The sequence below is a fragment of the Thamnophis sirtalis genome, unplaced genomic scaffold (assembly GCF_051295495.1).
Source record: "Thamnophis sirtalis isolate CommonGarterSnake01/CBP01778 unplaced genomic scaffold, rThaSir2_p1.2 scaffold_2, whole genome shotgun sequence".
In the NCBI taxonomy this organism is placed as follows: Eukaryota; Metazoa; Chordata; class Lepidosauria; order Squamata; family Natricidae; genus Thamnophis; species Thamnophis sirtalis.
Window position 1 is genome coordinate 50,990,064 of NW_028261382.1, and position 15,772 is coordinate 51,005,835.

General features: G+C 46.5%; 2 protein-coding genes across 3 annotated transcripts in view; both read left to right on the plus strand.

The window, feature by feature from the left end:
• The first annotated feature begins 1,886 nt into the window (after positions 1 to 1,886).
• Positions 1,887 to 15,772, plus strand: part of TMEM116 (transmembrane protein 116) — a 36,335-nt gene continuing 22,449 nt past the window's right edge. Inside the window, exons 1-6 of one of the 2 annotated variants that reach the window (XM_087705451.1) lie at positions 1,887 to 2,109; positions 2,615 to 2,661; positions 2,989 to 3,052; positions 5,207 to 5,347; positions 10,057 to 10,161; positions 12,705 to 12,754. In XM_087705451.1, the coding sequence (XP_087561577.1) occupies positions 2,038 to 2,109; positions 2,615 to 2,661; positions 2,989 to 3,052; positions 5,207 to 5,347; positions 10,057 to 10,161; positions 12,705 to 12,754 (479 nt within the window). In that variant the 5' untranslated portion in view covers positions 1,887 to 2,037. Of the gene's footprint in view, positions 2,110 to 2,514; positions 2,662 to 2,988; positions 3,053 to 5,206; positions 5,348 to 10,056; positions 10,162 to 12,704; positions 12,755 to 15,772 lie in introns of those variants that run through there. The other variant, XM_087705452.1, reaches the window with a different exon arrangement.
• The window catches only part of LOC148048810 (uncharacterized), a 4,080-nt gene continuing 2,073 nt past the window's right edge, over positions 13,766 to 15,772 (plus strand). The window contains 3 exon segments of the mRNA XM_087704907.1: positions 13,766 to 13,837; positions 14,060 to 14,189; positions 14,973 to 15,180. Coding sequence (XP_087561033.1) covers positions 13,773 to 13,837; positions 14,060 to 14,189; positions 14,973 to 15,180 — 403 coding nt within the window. The 5' untranslated portion in view covers positions 13,766 to 13,772.

Consider the following 15,772-nt stretch of genomic DNA (forward strand, 5'->3'; position numbering starts at 1 on the left):
ATGGGCCCTTTCTGTGCATCTCTCTCTCTCTCTCCCACTTCAAAGCAGCCAAAGGCCGCTCTTCAAAGCAGCCGCTTCTTGGACTGACAGCATAAATTCCTCCCAAGGGAAGCCTCGGTTCATTTCAGAGGAGGCGTTTCAGTGGTTTGCTCCCCGGGAACCAACCCAGATGACCACGGGGCAATCCAGGGTGAAGCCACTTTAGCGGCTGCCCTTCTCTCTCCCCCCCCCCACCCCACTGCAGAGCGGCCGGTCTTAACCAAGCATTTCCTCGCCTTGTTCCTTCCAGATACCTTGGACAACAACTCCCATGCTGGCTGAGGGTGATTGGTCTGGTTCAGCGGTGGGTTTCAAATTTTTTCCGAACCTACTCTGTGGGTGTGGCCTCTTTTGTGGGAGTGGCTTGCCAGCCATGTGACCTGGTGGGAGTGGCTTGCCGGCCATGTGTTCTCTCTCTCTCTCGCTGGTGGCGCAGTGGTTAAGTGCAGCACTGCAGGCTACTGCTAGATCAGCAGGTCAGCGGTTCAAATCTCACCGGCTCAGGGTTGACTCAGCCTTCCATCCTTCCGAGGTGGGTAAAATGAGGACCCAGATTGTTGTTGGGGGCGATATGCTGACTCTGTAAACCGCTTAGAGAGGGCTGAAAGGCCTATGAAGCGGTATATAAATCTACTATTGCTATCTCTCTCTCTCTCTCTCTCTCTCTCTCTCTTTCCTTCCTTTTGTCTCTCTGTCCCTTTTTCCTTTTTTTTCCATCTCTCTCACTTTTTCTTTCTTTTTTTCTTTTTTTATTTCTTCCTTTCTTTCTCTTTCTCTGTGTGAGTATGTCTGTGTGTGTGTGTGTGTGAGTGGTGGGTTTCAAACAATTTTGGGAACCTCTTCTGTAGGTGTGTGGCCTGCTTTCCGGGTCCACTGGTGGAACCTCTTCTAACCGGTTTGGTAGATTTGACGAACCGGTTCTACCAAACTGGTGCGAACTGGCAGGAACCCACCTCTGGTCTGGTTATCCAGCTCAGCGCCTCCTCCGTAAAGCTGGCACAGGAGGCCATTAAGGGTAACCCTTCTGCTCTAGGCTCAAGCAAGCTAGGCGTTTCAAGGCTCAGGGAAACACGGCTCGTCTTAACCTAGGTGGCTTCTCCATGGTTTACACCAGGGGTCTGTCCAACTTTTAAGGCTTTCAACTCCCAGAATCCCCCCCAGCCAGCAAGACCCAAGAGACTTCATCCCATGCACCCAATTTGGAAGTTGTGTGTGTTGTTTCCGGTGGTCTTTCCTCCTCCTGTGGATTCGGATCAGTAGAGGAGAAGAGACCCAGCTTTTCAATTCGCACGCACTTACACACACCCACACACACTTCTTTGCAGAGCACTCAAACTGGTGGGGAGCTTCCTCTGTCCATCAGTAGATGGAGCTGCCGTTTTGCTCTCCCGGTGGAAACCCACAGGGCCGCCGAGTAGCCCCCAAATCGAAAATTTGGCAGCATCTCTTCGGACTCCCAGGTTTTATTCAAAGGCGTCTGCTTCGTGAGAGAGCTGCAGTCCCTGGAGGGGTGTTAAAGTAAGATAGGATTAAAATTGGGGTGGGGAAGACCTCCCCCCACCCACTCTCCTTTGGATCTTACTCTAAAGGAAAGAAACGTAATTGTCGGGAAACCTCTCCCCTGGCTGCGTTTCCAACGAATTCTGTCGAAATAATTGGAGCAAAGAGCAAAATTGGAGCAACTGGGACGATGCCTTCTGTTTTTATTTCCTTCTGCATCCTGGTCTGGCTCTCTCTCCCTCCCTCATCTCCACTTTTATCTTTGTCTGTCCTTCCTCTCCTCTTTCCCCCTTGGGAACAGGAAGGCTGATGGACCACCGGGTCCTGCCTACCGTGCCTCCCCCACCCCTCCATCCGCTGCTGGCAAGCCGGGCGGGGCCAACGAGGTGGAGCGAAGAGGGAGGTTGGCAGGCAGGCAGCTGGCCAGTCGAATAGCTGCCTGTCCCACAGCTGGTGCCCCGTTGCGGCTGCTTGCAGCTCCTCGCTTGGCTTGCCAGCATGGCCTCCTTTGCCCCGGGGGCTGCCGCCCAGGAGCTGCTTCTGCCCCCCCAAGATTTGGAGAGGGCTCAGGTGAGTCAAGGAAGAACCTGCAGAGATGGCTCTGGGTTTCCCTTCTTCCCTTCCTTCCTTCCTTCCCTGGCAGTTTTCTTTCCTTCTGGGAGTTGGAAGTGCACACACATCGGAGAGCGTCTGAGCTTGAGGAACTCTGGAGTAGAGACTTCACACACAACCCTGAGGCTCATTAACTTGAGTTTTGCACAGTATCCCACCTCGATCATGGTTTGCTGGGAAGAGCTGGGTCAGTGATAGGTCTGGGGCTGCGAAGAGTGCTAGGATCACAGGTTAAAATATAGTCACTTGGGTGAAAGATGGGCGGTACAGGCGTAGGCTGAATAAATGAATAAAAAGAGAGGAGCAAAGGGAGAGGAAGATGCACAGAGGGGATGGAGAGACCGGCCCCGTCTAACTAAAGGTGGGCTTTTCCTTCTCATATCTCAGGTAAACAACCTGCGCAAACTTCCTGCTTTGCAAGGATTTGCCTTCTCTAATCTCTCTCTTTCCCCCCCCAACCTAGCTTTTCGCTGTCATCCACTGGATCCAAGCTGTCACGGCTACTTTGAGGTATTTCACGCAGCCTTCTCTCTTAAGACCCCCTGAGACTAATAGAGCATCTCCCAGGAGCAAGCCAGTCGGGAAATTACCTGGCTGGGGATTTTTTTAGGAAGGGTTACCAAGCATGTCTCCCTTTCCTGGGGTCCTAAATGCCGCGGCTGTATATCTCGCATTTGCTTTTGTTGTTTTTAATTTCCAGACGTTCTTGGGCTAAACTGACTTTGCATTTGTTAGAATAAAATGTGTTGCGTTGCGTTGATGAAGGCGGGGATTTGCAGGGCTAAGGGAAGGTTCATACAAGCTCTCATAACCTATCAAAGCTCCTTGTTTCCACAGCATCATGGGGTCGAGCTCAATTATCGGCTACACCGTATTCCAGAACACGGCCAGATCCCCCGAGGTAAGAGGCATTCCTTTGCGGATGGGGAAGAAGAGGAAGGCAAGAAGCCAGGCGGGGCCTCCTGAAGTGAGTGGGGAGGAGCAGGGATCTTCAGCAGGAACGTTTGCAATGTTCAAGTACCTTCTCCACTTGGCTGCTAAGCAAATATTAAGTTTAGGAACGGCTGGTTGAGCCATGATTTACTTTTTATTTCACCAAACATCTATGCTTGCCCTGCAGCCCAATTTAGTGTAACAACAAATTTGCAGAACCAAATCAATCTCTCCTTCTCTCTCATCTATCTTATCTATCTAATCTATATCCATCTTATTTCTTTCTTTTTCTTTCTTTCTTTCTTTATCTAATTTATATCCATCTTTCTTTCTTCTATCTATCTATCTATCTATCTATCTATCTATCTATCTATCTATCTATCTATCTATCTATCTAATATATACATCTTCTATCAATCTAATCTATATCCACATCTATCTATCTATCATCTATCTTATATCCATCCTCTTTCTTTCTTTCTTTATCTAATTTATATCCATCTTCTTTCTTTTTCTTTCTCTATCTAATTTATATCCATCTTTCTTCTATCTATCTATCTATCTATCTATCTATCTATCTATCTATCTATCTATCTAATATATACATCTTCTATCAATCTAATCTATATCCACATCTATCTATCTATCATCTATCTTATATCCATCCTCTTTCTTTCTTTCTTTATCTAATTTATATCCATCTTCTTTCTTTTTCTTTCTCTATCTAATTTATATCCATCTTTCTTCTATCTATCTATCTATCTATCTATCTATCTATCTATCTATCTATCTATCTATCATCTATCTTATATCCATCCTCTTCCTTTTTCTTTTTCTTTCTTTCTTTCTTTCTTTCTTTCTTTCTTTCTTTATCTACCTACTGTGTCTGTCTGTCTGTCTGTCTGTCTATCTATCTAATATATATCCATCTTCTATCAATCTAATCTATATCCACCTCTATCTATCTGTCTGTCTATCTATCTATCTATCTATCTATCTATCTATCTATCTATCTATCTATCTATCTATCTATCTATCTATCTAATATATACATCTTCTATCAATCTAATCTATATCCACATCTATCTATCTATCTATCTATCTATCTATCTATCTATCTATCTATCTATCATCTATCTTATATCCATCCTCTTTCTTTCTTTCTTTATCTAATTTATATCCATCTTTCTTTTTCTTTATCTAATTTATATCCATCTTTCTTCTATCTATCTATCTATCTATCTATCTATCTATCTATATCTATCTATCTATCATCTATCTTATATCCATCCTCTTTCTTTCTTTCTTTCTTTCTTTCTTTATCTACCTACTGTGTCTGTCTGTCTGTCTGTCTGTCTATCTATCTAATATATATCCATCTTCTATCAATCTAATCTATATCCACCTCTATCTATCTGTCTGTCTGTCTGTCTGTCTATCTATCTATCTATCTATCTATCTATCTATCTATCTAATTTATATCCATCCTCTTTCTTTCTTTCTTTCTTTCTTTCTTTCTTTCTTTCTTTCTTTCTTTCTCTATCTACCTACTGTGTCTGTCTGTCTGTCTATCTAATATATATCCATCTTCTATCAATCTAATCTATATCCACATCTATCTATCTATCTAATTTATATCCATCTCTCTTTATCTAATTTATATCCATCTTTCTTTCTTTTATCTATCTATCTATATCTAATCTATATCCATCTTATATCAATCTAATCTGTCTCTCTCTCTCTCTCTCTCTCTCTCTCTCTCTCTCTCTCTCTCTCTCTCTCTCCCTCCCTCCCTCCCTCCCTCCCTCTCTCTCTCTCTTATAATATTTTTGAACCTTGACAACTTTAGGATACCTGAGTAGCAGTTTTATTTATTCCCTATCACTCTGTTTTACTAACGTGCACTTTGCACCGAGATGACTTATATCTGGATATGAGACAGTTGAGGAAGAAACCGCTTGGCCATTCTAGAGATGACAATGCGTGGTCAATTCTCTCTGAAGGGTGAAACAGAAACTCAGATGGTCAGATCAGGGTTTCCACCCATCCTTAGGTCCCCGATTTTTGTCCTAACACAAGGCTGGGGATCACCAGAGTGATGGCTGCTTTGATCTTCCCACAGGTGCGCCCCCTGGTCTACCTGAGCCTCTCCGATCTCTTCCTGGGGTTGTGCTGGCTCACGGGGGCCCTCCTGTACAGCCGAGAAGCTTCCCACCCAACTGGAGAAGGCAACACCTGCTACAATTTGCAAGTCACCGGACAGGTGAAACCTCTTGTTGATCTCAGCTTCTTGGTGGGCTGGAAAGTGTGTTGTTTTGTGAGGTGGGCTTCCAGGAGAGTCTCTGTGCGACTGGTGGGATAGCCGCCTATGGGAGAGGCAATCCAGCTGCTCCCATCTTCCGCCACTTGCTGCGTCTTTGATCTTGTGTAAATACGTTTTATTTTCATTTCATTTCGTACAGTCACATATATACTGTGCATAACCGGGGCCATAAAACATTAAACAATAAACACAGCCCTCCCTCTTGTCAACAATACCCCCCAAAATACAAACCCAATATACCACTTCGACCCACCATACACCCTTTCTTTCGCCCCCCTCCAACTTTCCTTCTTCCCTCCAACGTTCCCCTCTACCCTACTTCCCCTCCCCCTCTACCACTCCTCTCTCCCAATACACTCCCTCCCTTCCTTCTCACCCTCCCTCCAATCCTCTCTCCCATCCTCTCTACCCCTCTTTCTTCTATCCCGCTACTCCTCCCTTCGGTGTATTTCTACAATCTATCAATATATTCAGCTTGTCCTATTTTTACACTAGAATTAAAGAGCCACAGTATACAAGTGCAATCGCGTTACTTTAAAATCTAACACATACTATATTTCCCCCCTCCCCCCTAAGACCCCACCTCCCTTCCCTCCCCCCGACTTCCCAGAGCCCGTACACGGTATAGGTTTTTACTGCGTCTTTGATCTTGAATAGAATAGAATTCCCAAGTATTGGCCAAGTGTGATTGGACACACAAGGAGTTTGTCTTTGGTGGAGATGCTCTCGGTGTACATCAAAAGACAAGATATATTCATCAAGAGTCATAAGGTACTCATTGATGGGTTTTGTGTTGGGCCTAACCTGCCATCCCGAGTGGGTAAAAGCTTTAGGGAAGTATACGGGATCGAAGGCATCAAGTATATACAGAGCGGAGAGGCAGCATTTCTTTGGAAGATTCTCGATGACTTTTCCCAGTTGGACTAAGACTCCAGAATTCTCAGCCAACATATGGCTACGTCCTGGGAAATTCTGGGATTGGCAGTCTAAACACAACTGGGGGACGGTTAGAGAAAGCTGTTGTTTTGATAAGAGCGCGCGTGTTTCCCTTTTAACTTGAGTACTGGATGTATAAAAACCCTGTATTAAGAGTAATAACCCTGTAATAAGAGCCGAGGGGGCGCAGTGGTTAGGGTGCAGTACTGCAGGCCACTTCAGCTGACTGCTATCTGCAGTTCGGCAGTTCAAATCTCACCGGCTCAAGGTCGACTCAGCCTTCCATCCTTCCGAGGTGGGTGAAATGAGGACCCAGACTGTGGGGACGATATGCTGACTCTGTAAACCGCTTAGAGAGGGCTGTAAAGCACTGTGAAGTGATATATGTCTAAGTGCTATTGCCAGTTCTTCCTTCCTTCCTTCCTTCCTTCCTTCCTTCCTTCCTTCCTTCCTTCCTTCCCTCCCTCCCTCCCTCTCTCCCCCCCTCCCTCCCTCCTTCCTTCCTTCCTTCCTTCCTTCCTTCCTTCCTTCCTTCCTTCCTTCCTTCCTTCCTAGTAGTTAGAATGCAGTATTGTAGACTAACTCTGCCCACTGTTAGCAGTTTGAACCTCATCAGGCTCCAGGTTGACTCAGCCTTCCATCCTTCCGAGGTGGGTAAAATGAGGACCCAAATTGTTGGGGGCAAGAGGCTGACTCTGTAAACCACTTAGAGAGGGCTGAAAGCCCCATGAAGCGGTATATAAGTCTAACTGCTATTGCTATTGCTATTGTTAGTAAGATTTTTTTCTTGGCTCTCTTGTGAGAATCCCAGCCTTGGAATGCTTCCTACAGAGCTACCAACTTCTGTTCTGCATCCCTCTCCTCGCCTTTGTGTATTTTCCTTCGCTTGTGGGGGGGGGGGGGGCAGGTTTGTGTCGAGGATTGTTCTCTTGAGGCCAGGCTGCCATTTTTGTTCCTGTTCCTGGAAAGGCCATCCCAAACCCCCACAAATCTTCTCTATTTAGTGCTTTCCCCCTTCGATCCTGTTTTCAAAACGGCTTTATAATCTGCCCCGTTAATCTACTTAGAATATCGGTTATTGCCACAATCAGCAGTGTGACAAACAGCAAAAACCCTCCTTATTATTGACCCCTTTGAATGTTTACCTTCGCTCCCTCTTGAGAGCAGGTGCTGTTTGCCTGTTTCACAAGGTATGCGGCTTGGCAGGTGCGCCTGGGAACTTGAAAAGGCCCAGCCGGCTCTCGAGGCACAAAATCCGTTTGCAAATATAAATCATCAGTCAAGGAGGCAATGATGCCGTCAGCTGAGTTCGCAGAGACCTGCTTAAACCCTAAACTTACTGGGCAGATCAGCAAAAAGACTTAATTCAGTTTCATCCCACTTCACTCTCTTCCAATATGTTTTTCCGGCTATTTGGGGACACAAAAACACAAAACGAGGTCGTGGAAGATAAAGGACAATATTAGGATGTTTTTATTCTGTATTTTAAAGAATATTTGATAAAGGGACACGGTGGCTCAGTGGCTAAGATGCTGAGCTTGTTGACCAGAAGGTTTGGCAGTTCAGCGGTTCAAATCCCTAGCACCACATAACGGAGTGCGCCCCTGTGACTCATCCCAGCTTCTGCCAACCTAGCAGTTCGAAAGCATGTACAAAATGCAAGTAGAAAAATAGGAACCACCTTTGGTGGGATGGGAACAGAGTTCCATGCGTTGAGTCATGCCAGCCACATGACCACGGAGACGTCTTCGGACAGCGCTGGCTCTTCGGCTTTGAAACGGGGATGAGCAGCGCCCCCTAGAGCCGGGAACGACTAGCACAGATGTGCGAGGGGAACCTTTACTTTTACCTTACGATGTATTTTTAAGGATATTTATTTATATGATATTCCAGCAGATGATGTTTTCTTTCCTGGATCAGATTTTGTTTCATCAACCTTTTTTTAAAATTATTATTATTATTTTTTATTATTTTAATTTTATCAATTTCATATATACATTCACAATTATATGATCTCATAACTGTTATTAATAATATGTATTTATAACAATTTTTTCCCCTACTGTTGACAATATACTTGAAGATTGCTTTCTTACCATCCCATAGATCCATCTTATCTTACAACGGTCTTACTTCTTCTTCCCTCCCTCCCTCTTTCCTTCCCTCGTTTCTTCTCTCCCACTCTCCTTCCTTCCCTCCTTCCTTCCCCTTCCCTCCTTCCCCCTTCCCTCCTTCCTTCCCTCCTTTCTTTTCTCCTTCTCTCCTTCCTTTCCCCCTTCCTTTCCTCCTTCATCAACCTTATAGAATATGATTTATCTAACTAACTTTGATCGGACAAGTAAATCCAACATTTTCCACCTTGAAACAGAGTGGAAACTGAAGGGTAAACTGCAGTGAGATCTTCGGACTTTGTTCGTTGTGGGGTCCTTTTCAGAAAAGACCACCTAGGCATTGGGATGGCTTTCCTGAATTAGGATTCCTTTACAAAAACAAAGAAGCCAATCCAGAAACTATCTTTACAGTGGGAGAATGAAGGTGCAAAAGTCGTGATTTTGCTTTGTTAATTTTGGACGGCTGTATTCGATGTGTCATCTGCCATGCCAGGAAATTTCGTCTTCCTGTTTCTGTGAGTCTTCCCATGTGAAATGGAAAAAACCAAACCTCTTTCGTGGGGGGGGGGGGAATTGGCTCCTTCTGGAGCTGTTTACTGCAGCCCTACATACAAATTATATAAAAAGGACAGAATGGCCCGCACAGCACATTCCGTGCTCTCTGAGTGCAGTGATGGTTCTTCTTTCTGGTTCTCAACTCCGTGACAAAAATCAAAGGTTTTTGCAAAAGGTTACTTTCAACAGTGGAAATAGAGAGGAGGTTAGAGAGGAAGTTATTGGGGGGGGGGGGTTCCACCACAAAACCGCGGTAGTCAAAAGCGCGCTCGACGAAAGCGCGTACGTGACGTCATCACAGCGCGACGAAAACATCGCGCTGTGATCGATAAATGTAAAAATAAAGCGAAAACCTTACCCTAACCCCCCCAAACCTAACCCTAACCCTAACCCTAAACCTAACCCTTAACCTAACGCTAAACCTAACGCTAACCCTTAACCTAACCCTAAACCTTACCCTAAACCTAACCCTAACCCTTAACCTAACCCTAAACCTTACCCTAAACCTAACCCTAACCCTTAACCTAACGCTAAACCTAACGCTAACCCTTAACCTAACCCTAACCCTTAACCTAACGCTAAACCTAACGCTAACCCTTAACCTAACCCTAAACCTAACCCTAACCCTTAACCTAACGCTAACCCTTAACCTAACGCTAAACCTAACCCTAATGCTCTAAACCTAACCCTAACCCTTAACCTAACCCTAACCCTAACCCTAAATCTAACCCTTACCTTTATGTGAATCGGTTTTGCTTTCATTTTATTTTTATTTCAATTTTTAATTTTTTTCGTCGCGCTGTGATGACGTCAAATGCGCGCTTTCGTCGAGCGCGCTTTTGTGGACCGTAGTTTTGACGGGTCACGATTGGGGGGTGGGGTGGGGGGTTTACAGGCACACGGGAGCTTCCCCTTGCCATCCACTACTTCCCCCCCACTCCCCTTCAACCCACGGCCCTGTTCGGTTCTCAAACGATTCCAGATTTCCAAAGGCGGATTCGGAGGACTAATAGCCTTTGCTCTGCCTTCTCTGTTTTGCCTCTCCAGATCTTCTACGTCGCCTCTTTTCTGTACACCGTTAATTATACCTGGCAGCTCTACACGGATTTGAGAGGGAAATTCAACCAGCACTTACATAGCCAGATGCCACAGGTAAAACGGTGCTTTCGTGGGGATGACTTGAATATCTTTGAGTCCGGTCTCTGCTTAAAAACCCAGGCATGATTTGGACCCCGGTTGCATTACAAACGAAGCAAAATAACAATTATTATTTGCTATCTAGAGAAGATCAAGATTCCCAGATGGGTTGAATTAAAAAACGTGGTTGCATTTTTGCATACTTGGAAATATAATTCAGGGGCAGGTAGCCCCATGCTATAATTCTCTCAAGAGAAACATTGTGTTGGCCCTCTGAGTGAGATCTGAAGGCCACGGACCGTCAAGCAGGGTAGAACTTGGGGTTTTCCACATGTGAGCATCACGGCCAGATGTTGGTGGTTGAATCTGGAAAATAAAGACCGGGGGACATAGTTGAACACCCTTGGTTCAAGCTCTGTTATTACACTTAAAATCCCACGGGTCACAGGGACGGGGAATTGGGTGGGCACCAGGCATTTCTCAACTCTACTTCGCCAGCTGAAGAGGTAACAACTGACCACCTTTCCAGCAGGGCCTTTACTGTTGAGTTTGGAAGAGTTCCTTCTACTCAATGCAGGTCTGGAGGCTCTAGGGTAGAAGAACGCAGCTCATTCCAGAAGAGGGAAGAAGATCTTGATAAGGTTTAAGGAGGGAAGATGCCTCTTAAGAAAATAACTTCTTGTTGTTGTTAGTTGCGAAGTTGTGTCCAACACATTGCGACCCCATGGACAATGTTCCCCAGGCTTTCCTGTCCTCTACCATCCTCTGGAGTCCATTGAAGCTCGATGACTCCATCCAGTCACCTCCTTCTCCGCCGTCCCCTTCTTCTTCTTCTGCCCTCCATCGTTCCCAGCATGAGGCTCTTCTCCAGGGAGTCCTTCCTCCTTCTCATTAGGTGGAACAAAGTCTTTTGAGTTTCCACTTCAGGATCTGGCCTTCTAAAGAGCAGCCAGGGTGGATCTCCTCTAGGACTGACCGGTTGGATGGCCTTGCAGTCCAAAGGGACTCAATTTTTGGAGTCTTCTTCTCCAGCACCATCGTTCAAAGGCATAAGAGGACCACAAAAGCATGTTTGAGATGGTGGGAAGGAAGTGCTTGAGATCTTCCCACCTTGCTGCTGGAGGCCAGACTCCAATGAGACTGAACCAGGCAGAAGCCAACAAGGGCAGCACCAAAGCCATGTTGGCTGAACGGCATGGGAGTCAAAGGAATCGAATCCAGTTGCAGCGATGACTCCTGTGCGGAGGCCACTGAGATCTGGAGGGCCTTGGACTTCCTCCAGAGAAGGACACACCCTTTCTGCTTCAACTTTGGCTCCCACCTGGACAGGAAGAACAGGTTCTGTGAGACCTTTGTTAACGCTTGCTTGATAAAGGGGACAACAGAACCAGAGAGAAACGCAGGTGTCCCAGACAGGATGGCCTCTCCATTGGGCTTTTAAAAATATTATTATTCTTTCGAGAACGTTTTCAAATCTGGTCACGCCCTTTGAAATCCCTGGCTAATGGCTAATATTTCCTTGTAATCATGCGTGTTCCAGGAAGCCCTTATGAATTTGAAGAGAAAACACGTTAACTATGTTAGTCTAGTCTCTATTGGGCATCCACTTCACCAGAAGGATGGAACTCGACCTGAGGAAGGGGACATCCTGTCCCCAGGCAAACATTGTGAGATCACTTTAACAATTTGGTCAATTCCAGCATTCTTTGAAACTCCATGCTTTGAGGGCTGGAAGAAATGCGTCATAGGGGTAGGACAATGGCTGGGTCACTTTGCGGTGGGGAAATGATCTCTCTCTCTCTCTCTCTCTCTCTCTCTCTCTCTCTCTCTCTCTCTCTCTCTCTCTCTCTCTCTCTCTCTCTCTCTCTTTCTCTCCCTCCCTCCCTCCCTCCCCTCCCTCCCCCCTCTCTCTCTGTGTAAATGCACAAGCAAGCATCCATACATGCCACTGAAATAAATCATGCATTGAAATGTGCAGGACATACCAGGTATAGAACGAAACCTTGATTGGTTGGGTGGCGCAGTGGTTAAATGCAGCACTGCAGTTCAGCAGTTCGGCGGTTCAAATCTCACCGGCTCAAGGTTGACTCAGCCCTTCCATCCCTTCCGAGGTGGGTAAAATGAGGACCCGGATTGTTGTTGGGGGTGATATGCTGACTCTGTAAACCGCTTAGAGAGGGCTGAAAGCCCTATGAAGCGGTATATAAGCCTAACTATTGCTATTGCTATTGGTCCAAACTTTGATTCACCTTCAGGTTTTTAAAACAATAACTTTCCTGATGATAAAGTGGCTTTATCATTGCTTCATTGTTGTGAGAAAAGTCTCATCTGAAACTAACACATCAACAGACCGACCCCAACCCCACCCATGCTTAAATGCTGAATTCTGAAGAGTTTCCCACCCCCAAAACAATTTCAGGGAAGGCGTTTCTGTACACATTTTATTTCTCCACTTTAAAAAAAAAAAAAAATTTCATTCCGACTTCTGAATCTTTGCCAGAAAGCTTCTCAATTTCTGGAGCTAAGTCGCTGGTGTCTCCTCTTTCCCCCTTTCGTAGATGACGGGCTATTCAAATCGCCTTGGCCGAATAGCGATTCTCTTCTCTAGGTAAGACGGATCTCTCAAATGCCGCTGGATTCAGAGGGATGGGGGGGAGCGGGGAGGCAGTGGACCTTACCACCCTTACTTGGGGAAATCTGGGTGAGCTGCCCGCCCAGTTTGATCTGGTTCTACACAAAACCGCGGACGACAAAAGCGCGGTCAACGAAAGCGCGTATGTGACGTCATCACAGCGCGACGAAAAAGATCGAAAAATGTAAAAATAAAGCTAAAACCTTCCCCTAACCCCCCCAAACCTAACCCTAAACCTAATCCTTAACCTAACCCTAAACCTAACCCTAAACCTAACCCTTAACGTAATGAAAAACCTAACGCTAACCCTTAACCTAACGCTAAATGTAACGCTAACGCTCTAACCCTAACCCTAACCCTTAACCTAACCCTTACCTTTATGTGAATCGGCTTGCTGTAATTTTATTTTTATTTCAATTTTTCGATCTTTTTCGTCGCGTTGTGATGACGTCACATACGCGATTTCGTCTACCGCGCTTTTGTGGAACGCGCTTTTGACGGGTCACGGTTTGATCTGGCTACTTAGGCCAGTAAAAGCAACTCTCTGGGGGAGATTAAGAGAAAAGGAAGGAGGAGGGAAAGAGGAAGGGAAGGAGGGAAGGTATGTGAGAAGGAGGGGGGGACCGAGGGAGGGAAAGGAGGGGGAAGGAAAGGAGAAAGAAAGGAGGGAAGGCAGGGGAGAAGGAAGTAAGGGGGGAGGGAAGAAAAGGGTATGGAAAAGAAGAAATGAGGGAAGAGAAGAGGGAGGGAAGGAATAAGATACCTAACCTTTGATGTTTATAATGATTTGATAGTATGGGAATATCTCGAAATGTAGTTGTATTGTTTTTTACAAGTTATGGATGTTGTATTTTCTTTTTACCAATAAAATCTTTAAAAAAAAAAAAAGCAACTCTCTGGAAGGAGAGCTGGTTTTTTTCTCGTGTGCGTGTCAAGATCTTGAAGAAGAGACGGATATACCTTTTATCTTCCAGCCTCATCCCCCATCTTCCTGATGGCTCCTGTTTTGGGGCTGGGCAACCACTTCCAGTGTCCTCAGAACGTCACCGCAGAACATGGGTAGGACAATCTGAACACAGCTCGTTGTGTGCCCATCCCAGAGAGTCAGGGGTGGAACTGAGACTTTGTCCCCCACAACGGCCCCCAACTCCCAAAGGTCTCTTAAGGGGTCCTCACCCTTGCTTTTCGGACTTTCCAGAGGAGGTCTGGACACCCACCCCCCCGTAAACTCCCACCCCCTTGCCTCCCAGGCAAACCCCTGCGCTTCTGTCTGGTCCATAGATGCCTCCTGTTGCACACGGGAAACATGCTCAGCACCGGATCGTCCCAGCACGTCACCTGCGCTGTTTTGTGTTTGTACAGCACCGGAGTGTTCCTGGTCTCGTTTATGCTCAGCTTCCTGGCAATTCTGGTGAGAGGCGCACAAAGGGCTGTGCCTCCTCCTGTGGTTGAAAACCCTTCGGCACCTAATGGGAGGGGGGGGGATTCAGGAAGAGGTGTGCAGTGCTTTGAGTTGTGAAGCCCACAAGTCATGCTCCTTTCTCCACCTTCGATGTCCTCCAACTGCTGCTGCGTTCCTCCTCAGTTAGAGCAAAAGCGTTTCCTAACGCTGATTTAATGCATCGCACGTGGAACTGAGTTTCCCCATCCCGGAGCCCAGCTTCCTGAATAAATCTGAGCTTGTTTTGGTTTCCCTAATGGTAAGCAGATGGACTTCAGAGTAAGCAGAGATTCTTAGGGTGGGGAAATTCAAACAATAGGAATCTTTGAACTGCTAACTGGGCACATCTTAGATGGTCTGGCTGCCGATTTTATTTACGCGAGGACTCTGAGATAAATTAGGACCGAGAGAGGCTGTCGGTGGCCTGATTCCCACCAACGCTTTAAGCCGTTGTAATATGTGACTTCGTTTTGGCTTAAAGCAATGTGGAAACTGCCTCCTGTGGCTTAGAAGCCATGGTTTAAGGCCTTATTGTCTGGCGCAGGATCAGTCAGGTGTTGTCTAACCAACAAACCATGGTTAAGTAAACCACGGCTTGGAGGAACGAGGGAACCCAGACCAGGCATGTGCCTAGATTCAATTCCTCCCAGGGCTTCAAAGTGAAGCAGGAATCTGGATGCAGCCGCCTCCTTTCCACCCTCTCTTCCTTCCAGCATCAACCGAGTCCTTGTTTAGATCTTGCTCCTTCTTTAGACCCTGCTCATCCGAGCCAGGATGCTGTACAAGCGGTTTGTGAACTCTATGGGTTACGTCGGCGATCAACAGTGGGAGATGTTGAAGGTGGTCGAGCAGGCTGTGGTCCTGTACCCCGTGGTGTTTTTTTGCTGCTGGGGCCAGGTATGGAAAGACCCAGGGATGTGGTGGACGGTGAAAGAGACTGTTGTGGCAGCAGATTCGGAGAGTGAGGAGGGTTGGGGAGGAACCTGGGCCAGTCCTGGAGTCTGGGGAAGGCTCGGATGAGGCTCTGTGTCGGAGGCAGAGAGGGGGCCAGGGACGTCCGACAGTTATCAGCTGCCTTCGGAGTCAGACATCAGTGAGGCAGAAGAACAGCTGAGCCTGTTCCCAGTGTGTTGCCAGAACGAAGGGAATGGCTAAAGGACAGGGGTTGACTTGGGAGTAAGGCCACAGGTGGACGGTGAATGGCCCCTCCCAGAGGGAATAAAAGAGGAGCGAAAGGGGAGTGGAGTTTGCAGGAGACAATCAGTTCGCTTCATTGGTTCGTGACTCTCCGAGGCTCCTTGCCAGGTTCTGCAAGATCTCGGCCTGTCAGCTCTCCAAGCCAGATAAGGTCTGTGACTGTAAATCCTCCTTTGAAAGACTTTGCTGGATGTGAATGAGTGGAATTCACAGCAAATTAATAAAAGGGACCAGGAGTTTGCTTCCTGCTCTTGGGAATCCTGGGTCAGAACAGAGACAGCCCTCTGCCCCTGTGTTTGGAAGTGGGCCCTTCCAGATCTCAACCTATTTGAGGGTGGATCCATCAAAAGTTAATC